The following is a 15,686-nucleotide window of genomic DNA, read 5'->3' on the forward strand; positions in this document are numbered from 1 at the left end:
GATTAAGAGGAAAAACAAGAGGCCGAGAGAAATGAGTTCTATAACTGGCAACACAACAGAGTGGTAAACATTTCCATTTCCCATTTTAAATGAAGATGGCATTATATTTTCTCTATGTAAAATGACCAAAAAGAGAAAGATGGTATAGTATAATTCTGCTTTCCAAAAAAAGGACCTATGAAAATAGAGGAGATTTTGACTAGTCTTATTAGTAAAAAGAGCCTTAAGGCTGGGAAGCAATGTAACTCTTGATCAATGACTGTTGTAATTTCAGGCCTCATCAACCAGGTTTCTTTTTCTTATCATTCTAGTAGCTTCTCCTAAAGACTCCTTCAGATTAAATCGATTAAATTGTGGAAAGGTTCACATAGCTCCCTTGTGGTTTCTTAGTATTCATAGTAAAAATGATGAGAATTCGCATTTGAAAATAAAACTAGCCTGGATTCTTGGACCTTTCCTATAGAACCCTTTTCAAGTCTAATCCACGGGGAAACCATTCAGATGGCATGAATATTTTCTGACTGTGCCAAGCACTGAAAAGTGGTAGCTTGTCATTTTGAATTAACCAAGCATGACTGACTGTTAAAGTACTCTCTGGTTGTATCTGTTAAAGTCTATTGAAAATCCAAGGCTACTCAGGGAAGATCAGAACTGGTAACTCGTTTCTTCTTTTGGCTAAAAATAATAATAATAATAATAATAATAATAAATGTCATGCCCTCAAGTTAAGTCTGTATAGCCTTAAATTCCAATTTTAATACATTACATATCTAACAGAACCACAGCAAGGAAAATTGACCTAAAGTTAGAAAATTTTTTTAAAAACACAACACAAAATCAATCACATGAGGGGATGGTCCTTACCTTTCAAAATGCATTCAGTATGAGTCAGATATTCAAATACTATTAACTGCTCTATAAACCCATAGAATATTTTCTCAAATCCAGACAATTCTATGTGAACTTCAATGCAATGGACAGACATTAACATATAGTAATTAGAAGGATACATAATGAAAGAGCAAGTAAGAATGGTGATTAAGAAATACCAGCTTGATAAATAGTATCACAGTAACTACCCACTACTCCTTTGCCTCAATAAGGTTAGACAGGCAGTAAGTCCGTAAAAGTGAAGGGTGTCTTTGTTTTGTTTATACGAAATTCTCAATGCCCAAGAAAGTGCTTGGCATATAGCGAATGATTAATATATACTTTATTAATAAATAAAAATAATGGCCATCCCTTCTATATGCCAGGTGCTACACTGAGCACATTACTTATATTACCTCATCTACCCTTCATGATGGCCCAATCAAGCTGCCAATGATTAGTAGCCTAATTTTACAGATGAGGAAACAGACCGATACAGGTTACATTCAATTTACTAATGTTTATTACAACTACCAGGGAGCAGAGCTGAGATCTGAAACCAGGATGTTCTGATTTCAAAGTTCCGGATCTACGCTAAATATAGCACTGCATTATAATATTGGTACTCTATTTAACATAAAGTACTAGTCTTGTGAGAAAAAATGCATTTGTTTCTATTAAAACAGTCAAAAGAGTTCCAACTATAACATTCTATTTTATAAAAGTTGACACTAGTCTACTAAGAATTGGGAAATTACCAAGGAACACCTATTAATATCTTTAATCCAATTAATCCTATTAATACCTTAATATTATTAGCCAGGGAACATTATCATTGGTGACTAGAAGTTAGAACCAGAGAACAACTGTGTTTTAAAAATTGATCCATTATACTATCCCAACATGCAATATGATAGGAATCTATTAAAATATTAAAGTGGGAAAAGGAAATGGACGCTATTAATTTTAACCTAGTAGTAATTTATGTCTAAACATTGCTACTGCACTCAATGACACATTTTACAGTGCTTAAAACAAGACACAGTGTAGATTTGGGAGATTCTGTTATTTTTACTTATACAGACAAGGATGTTATGTATATTAACTTTAGAAGTTTCGTATGGCAGAAAACACAAAGAGGGGGGTTGCAAAAGACACACTGAATCCTGCTGTTTATAGTGTGTGGATGACAAGTCCAGGATATGGAATGGGAGCATAAGGACAGCATATGCAAATACTGCTCTCAACTAAAGAATCATTATCACTGTGAGGGAGGCAACAAAGCTGTGGACTTATTTGGAAAATAACATCACCTTTAAAAAATAGACATTTAAATGAGTACCCAAGCAGCGTGTCTCACATACAGGCTTCTGTATACATATATATTTATATATTTTAGCCCCTTTCTCTTTCTACTCATCAGCAGCTGTAACCCTGTGGAGATAGCGGCATTTAAAAAGACACAGCAGGTGGTTAATAAATAGAAGCAGTTGAAAGGGATTTAAGCTAAAGCTTCATAAGATGGTAAGGCACTACTGCTTTAGCTTGAGAATGATTCCCAGTTCGAACAGCTGGAAATAGCCTCATTTAACCAGCTGGGATTTTTCTTCATCAAAAAACATCAAACAACCTGTAGAAGACATCTTTGGCTTAAGACTAGTTGGTCCTAAGTGTCATTAGAAATGGCTTTAAAATCAAATATTAGTAAGAAGAGCTAAAAATAAATTTAGCTATGCACAGAAGATCACACCAAAGTATAAGACTGGATACATAAGATGCCCACTCACTTTAGTCAACTAATATTTTAAACACAAAATCTTGGGGTTTGCAATCCTAAATTGCTTTAAACCCTATGTCCTGTGCTCAGCAGAATAGAAAACGCAAAAGCCTACAATCTCACATTTAAAAAAGAAAGCACTCTAGAATTACCCCAAATGCCAACACAATTTGTACAAACAAATTATGATTTGAATCACTCATCATTTAAAAATATTGATTGTTAAGAGTAAAAACAGAATGAAGTAATTCATAGATGAATGCAATATTTAAATTTCCAAGATTTCAGTAAATTTTTATACTTAAATTACCCAGTTTTCAGCACCGTCACTGTATTACTGACTCTAAAAACTTCAAAAGAGCACCTGCTCACTTATGGCTCATATTCAGCTAATAAATTTGGGGAACTTAGAATTGTCATGTTTTGAATTAGGTCTATAGAGCACAAATAAAGTGCAACAGATCATGCTATTGCTATCCTTGCTCAAATCTTGGTGTTATTATTTTCTTTTGGTCCCTAGAAGGGGTTAATTGTCTCCTCCTCTAAAAGTTTGGGAAGAAGGTATTGGGGTTACATCTGACAGGTACTGTCTCCTTCTTTACATGGGTTAGCAGAGCTGTTTCTTTTCCATCAGCTGGTCCTTATTTGCATCCTCTAGAGGTATGTTAATTTGGAATTGAGCATCAGGCCCACTCTAACTATAAAGGGACCACCCTACAGTATATTAAAAGGTTCAAATCAATGTACGCAATTTAAATGCACATGCATATAATTAACTAGACATATTACCAGTGTTAGCTGCTAATTTGGAATGAGACACAAAAGACTGGAATATGTGCAGAGGAAAAAAACTTTAAAATTAAAATGACTACATAATGAAAACTGCTTCATGCTGTGTCTAGTATTTTCATGTAAACTTAATATAACTGTAAATATATTTTAATGAACAGTAGAAAGAGGCAATTACAAAGAGCAAAGGAGGGCAGCACAACAGTGAAACATCATCAGAATAGCTCTTTCCCTTCATATTAAAAATGCTGCCTGAAGAATTATCACTTCATAATTTCAGGGGAAACATGTTTTCTATATTAAAGATACCTATTTGCCAACCTGCTGGCAATGAAATGAAACACTCAAGTGAAAACAGGAGGAAATCCTAGCTAACAAACAGAAAAAAGAAAATCCAAGTTTGACATTTTGATGTTAAGATAGCTTTTTCTTCTTTCCTAAAACAGCTTTGTATTTCCTTATAAATTTCCCTAGAGCATGAATGACTTCTGTATATTTTTAAGCATCAAAAACTGTTATAGGTATCATACTCAAAATACATGTGAAAGTTTAGGAGTCTTCATTTAAGTTCTATCTATATATTAGAATAATTGAATAATAGGTTTGTAACTGTAAAATGAGCGTGATCAACTGCATGACTCAAACATTTTAGAAAAATAATGCAAGACTTTTGACACTAATAGATTTTTGTTATAAGTACTGTAATTCAGATGAGAGAATAAGATGTTAAACAGCTGGAAAATATCCACTAACTGTCTGCAGGGCTGAGGCTGTGAGGCACTTGGGGTGGGGAGTGAAATATGTTTCTGTGAAGCAACTAAAAATTCTGGCTGTGAAATATCCTGTGAGTTCTAGTTCTTTAAAGCATAGATTTTACCAAATATTGGAAGATAAATAATGCATACTATCTTTAAATAAGAATATAAGGCCTGTGGCCGGGCACAGTGGCTCATGCCTGTAACTCCAGCACTTTGGGAGTCTAAGACAGGTGGATCACTTCAGGTCAGCAGTTTGAGACCAGCCTAGCCAACACGGCAAAACCTCATCTCTATTGAAAATACAAAAATTAGCTGGCCATGGTGGCATGCGCCTGTAGTCCCAACTAGTCCCAGCCTCCTAAGAAGCTGGGGCAAGAAAATTGCTTGAACACAGAAGGTGGAGGATGCAGTGAGATGAGATCGCACCACTGCACTACAGCCTGTGTGACTTAGTGAGACTCTGTCTAAAAAAAAAAAAAAAAAATAGAACATAAGACCTGATTGTGGAAGTCAGAGTCAATAGAACGATTTTACTTAATGTATGTCTTCTAGTTTACATATTGAAAAGATCCTACTTTTAAATGTTAGACTTAAGCACTTTGGGCTTGGTTATAAGATGATGAATAACAGCATCAATTGTCCTTGTTTTATAGTTATAAATTCAATTATAACAGACCTACAAATTAAGTGGGACTATGGGATACAAAGAAAATATTTTAAAATCCATTTAAAATGATATGGGTATAGTGTTATTAGGAAATGTAATTACTCAACGATGTAACTGACTGGCAAAACACAGTGAGCTGCTTGCTTGAGGTAAGTCAAGCAGTGCACACATCTCCAACTCCTAGAAATAATGCCTTTCCAATCAGACTCAGAATTTACATGTAATTGATGTTCATAGGATTATGGAATTTTAGAGCATAGAGAGGCTTTATAAATGGCCTAGTATAAGTCCTTTGCTAAAATGAAAAGAACTCTAACAGAGATGGGCTAAATAACCTACCCAAGGAATTCAGCAAGTTAGTTCACTGCTCTTTCATTCTACTGTGTTGCCTTTAAAGTAATAATTATAGCAAATGATACATGTAGCAATTACTCCACTCAAAATTTCTTTTTCACTTTCATTTACATTTTTCTTTGAAACTTTTCGTTCCGCAATATGGAAGACTTTTCATTAATATATCTTATGGATTTAATTTCAAAATAGTTTATTTAAGAATACTAATAAATATTTTAAAGTGGCTAAAATATTCCCTTAATGTGAGAACAGTGAGCTATACTTGATTCATTTCGGATAATTTTTCCTAACAATTAGAATTGGAATAGCATTAAGTGTCATTTTATTTTCTCACTCATTTCCTTAAACCAGGTGCAACAAAAGCAGACTTTAAAAGCTTACATTCCTTCTAGCTATTTTCAATGAGTCTAATCCAAAGGTAAATATTGGTAATTTCAGAAGGAATCATTTTAAAGCATAAAAACCAAAGAGTGTGATTTACTGAATAAGATTCAGGAAAAGCTGTCAAAAAATAATCTTTTAATCCCAGAATTTTATTTATAAAAATTTACTGAAGAGCATAAATGGGAATGTTGATATTGAAAGATATTAACTGTGATTTGCTGAGTCCGTTTTTACATAAACCCAGTCACATGAGTTGGGTTCCTATGTGATATGTCCCTTTCATCAAATAACTTAAGCCTATTAACAAATGCTTTGATGGTACTTGGTCCATGGAGATTTCTACTAATTGCCCTGTGCTTTTAACAGTTCCAAATACATATTATATTGTTTATTATAAAAACAATAAAAGAGCAGTTGCTGCTTGACTCACATCAGACATATGAATATTAGGATGCACAGGGAAAGACCCATCAGTCTATAAGATTATGTAGGGACAGGACCTCAAAACGGATTCCTTCTCAATGCAAAGCAAAGCACACTGGTTATTCAGACTATTAAATATGTAACAGTGATTCTGGGTCTACATGAAAAATATAAAGCTTAAAGCGTGTGGCTATTTTCAGAGTTCAGTGCTCTCCAAGAATGCCAAAGAACAAAATGAGAGGCACAATCTCAAACCATAATTATGCTGTAAACTTACAGGGGTAGAAAACATCTTATTTTTCCTAGAACCTCCCAAGCATCTGCTGCATCTCTGGCATGCGACAGGCACTTAATAGAGGTTTCTTGATTATTCATGACATGATATTAAGACTCACCGTAGTGATTCAAATAATTTCTAATAATAATATCTAATTGCATAAATACTTGAATTAATAATTACTTGAATAAATAGGAGGCAGTGTGGTAAAATGGAAATGACAGTAGGTTTGGAATCAGACAAGCTAGGGTTCAATCTTTATCTTGCACCAACCAGTTATGTTACCTTGAACAACTTACTGAATCACTCTGAGCTTCAGGCTTCTTGTGTGTAAAGCGGAAATAACAATATTTGCTTTGCAGAGACATTAGGGTAAAATGAAATGGTAGGCCTACATCACCAGGCACAGTGTCTGAAGAAAGAGTGCTCAATGAACAGAACCATGGTGCTCTTTGGGTAGAATAATGAACCTTAAAAAATTCATATCAGAGTAACAATAACCTAAATTTTCAGACTTTGTTTACAAGCCTTCTGTACCTGGACATACTACTGTATAACAATATACATATATTTAATCTGTTTTATTTTAGATTCAGGAGGAACATGTTACATGGTATATTGTGTAATGTGGAGTTTGGGCATCTATTGAGCCCATCACTCAAATAGCGAACATAGGATCCAATGGGTAGTTTTTCAGCTCTTGCTACCTACTCACCCTACCCCTTTTGGAGTCCCTAGTTTCTACTGTTTCCATCTTTATGTCCATGAGACATATATTTATGAACTCAGTGACAAAGGCTAATAGATATGTTCCATAGCAGACTAAATAACTGTGATAAACCATGATAATCATGTGATGTCAATGAACAATGTTCTTTTTCTTAAAAAGTTCTACTTATTTATTAACCAGTTGTAAAATACTTGCACAGATATACTTTGTAATTGTAAAACATATTTTCTACTCAATTCTATACTGTGAACCCGTTATCCTTACCAGTAACTTCCAGTGGATGAAGGCATATTGCATCCAAAAAGTAACATATGATGGACAGTATCCATGCTGGCTCGAGGCTTGAAGTCAACTGTTATGAGAAAATAACACATGTATGTGAATGCAAGTCACACTTCTGTCCACAAAAGTCACAAAATACATCTTTGAACACTTCAAATACTTCTATAACAAAGACGTTTTGATGCTCTTGTGATCAAATGTCCTGTTTGTAAAAATTATCTTATTAAAGATAAGCATGACTTATGATTTGATTAATTTATTATCATGACATAATTTGATTAATTTATTATAATTTATTAAAAGCATGACTTATAATTTGATTAAGATAGTAAAAAGGAAAAATAATAGGCTGACTATCACACACACACACACATTTTTTAAATGGAGGACCTCTTTTTAAAGTGGTGAGTGTATTGTAAGGGTATTAAATGAAAGCTGTAGGCTACGTATTCACAATATATTTCCTTTCAGACTTCAGCTGAGTGCTGAGCACCATAAAACACGGCACAACACTGTAGTAAAATAGAAACCACAGTGAATGGTCAAATATGAGCACAAAATTTCATAACACAATTTTATTACCATCTTAGAATAACAACAGTACTGTAGTTATTCATATACATCACTGGGATGTATATGAAGAAACAATTTACCAGGAAAGAAAAATGAAAGTGGAAAATGTATTTTTACAAAAATACCGAAGACATAAAATTACTGTCCTGAATAAACACGGTATACTTGTTAAAAGAGATCAGAAGCTATGCAATGACATTTCTCATTTTCTCCTAATAAGAGTTTTTGAAAGACATTAAAATAAACAAGTGTATAGTTATTAAAACAGAGGAAAAAAATTAAAAATAAACTATATTATTATCTATGAAGTCCCTTTCCTAGTGTGGCTTTGGCTCATCCTTTTTTGACCTCATCAAAATGTTGTCCAGGACGCAATAGCAGTTTACCAGTCACCCTTGCACATAAAATGCTCAATAGCCCAAAATGATCTTAAATCTCAGGTGTGTACAAAAATGCATCTTTTAGCTATTTTGGTCTGTTTGATAAAATTAAGAAAACATCACTAATGGCTAGAAAGTGTATGTGAGACATGAGATCTTATAAAACAAAAAAAATTCTTCATCAAACTACAGCACAATGACTTGCAAAGTGTGTCTGATAGAAAACATAGCACTATGTGCCAAACCTACTGTGTGTCATCTTGGCTTACAACTTTTGGAGGAGACAAAAATACCTTTCTTTTACTGCAATGAAAATAAGAACTTGAAGCCTAAAAATCAAATCTTGAAGTTTTCATACCACCATTTATATACTAACAAAGAGAAAATGGCTGAAAAATGGACTGGCTGTACCTTGAAGCTTGGTTTTCTATTACCAAAGAATACAGCAAGCCTAAGAGATGGAAGAAGATTCTTTGAAAGGAAAGAATCAATTGGAAGTTGCAACGGTTCACAATACCTAGAAAGTCATACTGTCATGAAGCCAAAGTTTGTTAGCAAAAGAAACAGAAGAAAGAAGAAGGATTCTCCGCTATAGACCATTTTCAAGCTGAGTGCAGGATTTCTTTCCTCCCTTCCAGAATCCTACCAGGGACCTTTTCTGGGCCAAAAAGGAAATGGAAAAAGCCCTGAGGTAGGAGTACAGGTCTTTTATTCACCTTGATTTTATTTTGGTATATGATACAACTTTTAGTCTTATATTCATTTTTATCTAACTGTTTGTATTACTTTATGAATATCTATAACTTTTTGTCTAATTGTATCATCCTCCTCTCCTCTTTGCACCTTTAAAAAAAATATTCCCTCTGCCAATCCATGAGAGGTTATCAAACAAAAAGCTGACCCCTCTGCTTTTTCAGAACCTATTTAGATGATTACATGATTTCTTCCCCTCAGCAGATCTTATTATGGGTGGATACATTTCCTACAACTGAATCATTCTTGGAATTTTGGTAATAAGCCAACATGGCCAAGTGCAGTTTATTCCAAGAATTAAATGGCTTGATGCAAAACAATGTTTCAAGCACCCACTAAAAATTCAGGTGGAAGTATCCAGGAGGGAGTCAGAATTCTGTGACTCTTATTCAAGAAAGAGGTCAGAGAATTACATATTTGGGAAGCATTCAAAAATTGAATCCTGCAGCTATGAGGACAGATGAAAGTACCAGAAAGGGTAGTAGGAATCATAGAGAAGGCTCAAGACAGAGTTTTGGGGATAGCCCAGGGCTCTCAGGGTCTGTTTAGGAGACATCAGCAGTATCTTTTTTATACTAATGCAATGTGCATGCTGCTGTGAAACAAGGCAAAGACATTTCTGGAGAAAAAAGATCTATTAGTAATTTTAAAAAATGAAATATTAATAAGCAAATGATTCAGTTAAGGGCAGGGAAGAGAGCTGTTAGAAAAGTAATAGATATAAAAACAACAACATATCAACTCTGTAGCTTTTCATTAGGAAGGAAAGAAAACAGTTTGCCTGGGCCCTTGCTTATATAAGATACTCTTCCAACTGTCCTTTGTAAAGTAAAGGGTAAATCTTAATCAAATTAGAACTTCTCTAACCATTTTCTGATTTTTTTCTCCTTCTGACATACATTTTAAGTACCACTTATTTCTTTACTTTGAACTCTAGATATGTGTTTAATTTTTACTTCTAAAATGAGAAGCAACTCTGTTTTCAAGTGGTAGCAAAAGAAAATTCTTCAGAGTTCCCTTTCACAAAATCATATTTTCATTGACTCATATATTCCTCCAGAAACTCCAGATCTAATTTAAATGCTAAGTATATTAGAAGTACACAGCAAAAACAAGCAACTAACCATCATTTTTCATATCCTAAAGAAAAAGTATAATATCTAAATATTTATATAATTATAGCTGAAAGTACAATTCATTGCAAGTTGAAAGGAAAAGGAATGTCAAATCAAAATGTAAATCTAAAACAAACAGTAGATGCCTTAAAATAAAACAGTGCTTGGACAATTTCACTGAAGAGCTGCTGCCAGGGGTGGAGAGTGGCAGGCTGGGAAAGGATTAATCTGACAGGTTCATTTCAGGAATTTGCTCCATTCCTGCTTATTATGCCTGGCTTTGCAAAATAAGACCCCACCCCTATTGAATTCTAGGTTTGCTAGGCACAAGACACACACGTGACTATGCAGGAGATGTCAACACAATACGTAATAGAATATGGAAAAATACTTCAGAATAACATCTTAAAAATAAATGTTTCCTTTCTTTTTTGCCCATCACGCACCAAAGAAATAAAGGATCCAAGGGGGATAGAGCTAGAGGATAATAAAGGAAACAGCTGCATTTAAGTGTGTGATTCTGACAGGCAGAATAATCAAAGACAGCCTTGGGATGGTGAGAAACAGTGCAAAACACAGCCTGAAGAGAATGCAAAGGAATATTATATCCGATAAGATTAAAAGTGCCACTGACTCTTCTAACTCAATAATAAGATGACAGTTGTTTAAGTGGAAATGGTACTTCAGTCTCAATGGGAGCTAACAGTTCAGATTGCCTGATGTATGAGATCAGGGAACATTTTACAGGCGAGTAAGTCCTGGGAATGAAATACCTTTGCAGGACTAAGACTCCAAAAAAGTGTTTCACACACAGTAATGAAAGGAAATCTGATGTCACTGAAAGCACACAGGTTGGAGGATTTCTCAAAGGATGTCGTCTGAAATGGAAGACTTGAAAGTATGTGTGCGGATGACATGTTGAAAAGAGAGATGTCTAGGTCGAAAATCTGGAGTTGTGAGCAAAATTTCTCCTCACTGCATGGGGTTGTTTGGGGTTTATGGGCTCTTTTAGCTAACATCAGACTATAATCAGGGCCGCAGAATTCTCTAAGAATGTGACCTAAGAGAGAATATCATTTAGTTCTCCACTTTTCCCTTTGAAGTGGATATCCAAGTCTGCATGTCAAATTTTGATTTTTCTGCCAGACATAGGACATGGAAAGATTCTGAAGAACACACACAACCAAGTAGAGAAATCAGCGATTTTGGAGATGTTCATGTATATATAACCAGCTCTAAATTACCATTGGAAATGGCAGGAACATTCTTTTTAGCTAAAAATATTCAGTAGAGGAATGCTACAGACCATAGATAATAACCTATTGAATAAAAACAAACTGACTTGCAAATTCAAGTTTGGATCTGAAGAACTTTGGCATTCTAGAATTGTTGCCTGTATATGTTAGGGAAAACCATTGCTAACTTTCATTTTCCCTCCCAATGTAATCATGTTATACACTGTAAATACCTTAGTTTGCATGCCATGGTTATTTTTACATGTTATTAAATAATTTTTTCAAGCAGCCATTTTTAGCCTGAGCTTTACATTATTACCTATGGAACTTGGTAAAAATACAAGTGCCTAGAGTCAATCTAGATCAGTTCCTCCTCACCTCCCCCATCAACATCTCAATCAAATCTCCAGCGATTATTCCCAGGTAAATATATCTTTTAAAGGTTTCACAGGGGAATCACCAGTAATTCTGACTACAGTTCCCATTTAAAGTGACTGAAAATACTCTACTATGTGAGAATACTCTGAGTTTATCAACTCTTCTTAGTTAGATTGGGATTGTATTGCTCCTTTAAATGTACAGGACAAAGAGTAAAAGCAGATTTCTTTGAAAGTAAATTTATAAAGAGGTTCTAAAGATAAAAATTAATTGACATTTCAGAATTATTTTATTCAAAGAGACCACTGAAACTCTGTATTATATCATGCAATTTTAGCTGTATCGCCTAAAATCTTTTTAGTGCTGAGATCTGAAGCAGGCAAAGGATGCCTCTAGTGATTGTGTTCCTATCTATGATAGTCAGTATTCTAAGACTGTTTGTGTTTTCAAGCCATATTTAATATTAAGAGAATTGGGAAAGTGTAAGATTCAAGAAAATACATTATAAAAGATATGTCATGATTAAAAAAACTTACAGGCCCTAAAATCTTACTACTAACATTTCTTTATTTCCAAAAAATAAAGATTATGCTTTAAAAACTGCTCAAAGGAACTGAAGATAGTAATGCTTTAAATTGCAATTTAAGTTTAGGATACAATCAGCCTTAACGTTCATAATCTTGCAGTTGGGCCAAAAAGGTACAGATAAATGTAAAGCTCACAGCACCATAGTCTATTTGCTAGCATGTTAAAAACCACCGCAATGGCACATTACATTATCTCCTGCAAGCTTTCCCCATAACCATGAAGCAGTTCTGTACTAAAATAAAGACCTTTTGCTTGAACATGTTTAATCAGAAAGCTTAATAGTGAAGCTGTCATTAACTCCTACTAGTATGGACAATGATACATCACTGGTAAAGAATGCTCACGGTGGTTTATGGGGACTTTGAGCTGCTGCCGCCAAATCAACTAAGAAATAAGGCGCCTGAGCAAGCCTAAGTAGTGAACATAAATTTCAAATAAAACAATCCTCACTCCTGAATAATGAAATTTCAACACACACAAAAAAACAAAATTTCTGGAAGATATATCTTTTAATAGTAAACTCTATGGAATGTACCAGACTAAAGAATCAATAAACAGACTTCATCAGCCATGCTACGCATGATAAAACAGCAAAAGTTTCACTAAGTCCTGTTTTTCTAATGTTCCTATAATAGTCCACTATTAATTTCCTACAGAATCAAGCCCATACCCTTCTTCTAGCCTCTTCTAGCTTTTTAAGGCCGTGTATAACATTGTGCCCGTCTCCTAGCTCACCATATTTCCAATATGGCAACCCTTACATCCACTCTTCATTATCATCAGGCAGCCGCCCTCACTTAATAATCACAACTACTGACTTTTACTGAGGGTTTTCCACATGCCAGGCACTCATTTACTTCTCAATAACCCTATGAGTCTGGTTCTTTGTCCTCCCAAACAGATGCGTCTTCAGGAGAGAGAGGTGAAGTAATTTGTTCCCTACTAGTATAGCTGGAAAGCAGTGAGGCTGGGATCTGAACGTGGAGTGTTCTGGCCCAGAGCTGGTGCTCTTGTAACCATATATGATACTGTTTCTCATACTTGTGCCCAGTGTGTTTGGGCTCATACTGTGGGCCATTAAAATATTCATCCCTTTGCATATTCAAATAGGCCATTTTCCCCGGTCCAGATGAAATCTTGCATACCTTTGTCATGAAATTTTCTCTGACTAGACCAAATACTAGTGATTTTTTAAGCGTTGACTACTAAAGCAGTTCCTTCTGAAATAGCTAGCTGGAGACGTGGGTGGGGGGACTGGAATGCAGCATTTTAACATTTCTTCATTAAAATAGCCATGTCAGCATGTCAGTGAATTTTTGGTGATCATTAGATGTACCTAATTGAATAAATTAGACATGGTTCCCACTCATCTCTCACTCTTTTTTGTTACTTAAGAAAAGCCCAGGGGGTTGTTGGAGGTTGTCAACTTCGAAACATGGGTGTTTTGGGGGACCAAAGGATAGAAGCCATTTAAGAAATACTCTGAGACTCTGAGACAAGGTATATGGCAACTTCTTCATGATTACAACCAAAAACATGGGCTTTATCCACTCATCTAAGTCTTCTACTGTTTATGTCTTATTTGTGTTCTTGATCGTAGCTCTTTCCAAGTAGCTTTTGCTAAGAAACTAAGAGTTTTCCTGGGTGATTGCTGGAAAATACTCAGTGATCATCTGTGAGACAGGACTACTCATTACTCTTGTCGGAAAGAAGTCCTAGTTGAAGAGAGAGGGGAAAGGATACTTAGTTAACTAACTGGAAGCAGAAAGGTAATAGAATGATTAAATGGGGATGGGGACTCACACACATGCACACACACATATGCATACATACACAGACACTCTCTTTTATTTACTGCTGCCAAACCATAAAACATATAGATACAAACATGTACCCTGCCAGGCCTCGGTCTTTATGTCATACTATCTAGTGACCCATAAACATGATCAAATTGAATTGTTCATGCAGTCTTTGAAGTATCCGAACATCACTTGATCATGTGCTTTGTTTAGGAACCATCATTCTCAGCAAACTAACACAGCAACAGAAAACCAAACACCTCATGTTCTCACTCATAAGTGGGAGCCGAACAATGAGAACACATGGACACAGGGCGGGGAACATCACACACCAGGGCCTGTCTGGGGGCGGGGGGCTAGGGGAAGGATAGCATTAGGGGAAATACCTAATGCAGATGACGGGTTGATAGGTGCAGCAAACCACCATGGCACGTGTATACCTATGTAACAAACCTGCATGTCCTGCACATGTACCCCAGAACTTAAAGTATAATGACAAAACAACAACAACAAAAAACATTTGGAATGATTGAAATCTAACTTGGCAATTCTGCAACAGAAACTGTGCTACATTCAAGAGAGAAGGCCAAGAAAATAAAAAAAAAACAATGAATCATTAGATTAATTTCAACTGTTTCTAAATTCAATGGCTTCTATCTCATTTATGTAGTGCAATTTGATAGATAGGGACCTGTCATCACTCACTAAGAAAAAGACACAATTATTTACAGGTCATCCATGTCAGGGAAAGCAAGTGGATGAAGATGACAGTCAAATTTCTTGGCTGAGTGGGCTGCTGTCAGAGCCAATTCCTCTGAGTGTCTGCAAAACACCTTTTAGACAGCACTACAGTTCAGTGGTCAAATGCAGATATTATCATACTTTCACCCATTCAAATTCTATGGTTTCTTATTAAAATAACAAACAAAAACAACGCCCTAGGGAAAGCTATAATTTTGTTCAAAATACAAAACTTATTTTTGTCTTCATCATTGCATTTCTCTAAACACCTACTTTAATTCACATTCAATAATTAAATACAGTTATATAAACACATCGTACATGCTACATGCTCACATGTAAATATAACAGGCATAGCTACATATGAATTCCATAATGACCATGATGGTATTCACTCAAAATTTAGAAATATGTTTAAGATGGGTTATGTAAACAGCATATAAACACAAAGCCAAAATAATGAGTTATTCAATCCAATTTTGACTTTTATCACCAACATGAGAGTCTGTCCTAGTTCTAATAAACAATGTAAAGTGTATTTTTCTTTACAATTTTCGTAATTTTCTTCATAAATTTGAAAAGTTCAAGAAGAAAGTCCTTTTTATATGTTTTAACACTTTTTTTCTTATCTAGAATTCTGCTAGGCTGTGACTTCCTTAAACTTGCATCATGCTTCATATCCTTGTTACCCAATAACTTACATGCAGCAGAATTTGAAGTTTGCTGAATTAATGCACAATGGCCTTCCATGTAAAAAAAAAAATTGTTCTTTACATTAGAATAAAATTTAAGGTTAAAAGATAAATTATCTAC

General features: G+C 34.9%; 1 protein-coding gene across 11 annotated transcripts in view; it reads right to left on the minus strand.

The window, feature by feature from the left end:
- Nucleotides 1-15,686, minus strand: part of PAM (peptidylglycine alpha-amidating monooxygenase) — a 290,725-nt gene that overhangs the window by 116,558 nt on the left and 158,481 nt on the right. For all 11 annotated transcript variants that reach the window (XM_032275516.1, XM_032275511.1, XM_032275502.1 and 8 more), the window contains exon 5: nt 7,294-7,381. In XM_032275516.1, coding sequence (XP_032131407.1) covers nt 7,294-7,381 — 88 coding nt within the window. The remainder of the gene's footprint in view (nt 1-7,293; nt 7,382-15,686) is intronic.

This window comes from Sapajus apella, unplaced genomic scaffold (assembly GCF_009761245.1).
Source record: "Sapajus apella isolate SASKATOON/1434 unplaced genomic scaffold, GSC_monkey_1.0 scaffold1, whole genome shotgun sequence".
In the NCBI taxonomy this organism is placed as follows: domain Eukaryota; kingdom Metazoa; phylum Chordata; class Mammalia; order Primates; family Cebidae; genus Sapajus; species Sapajus apella.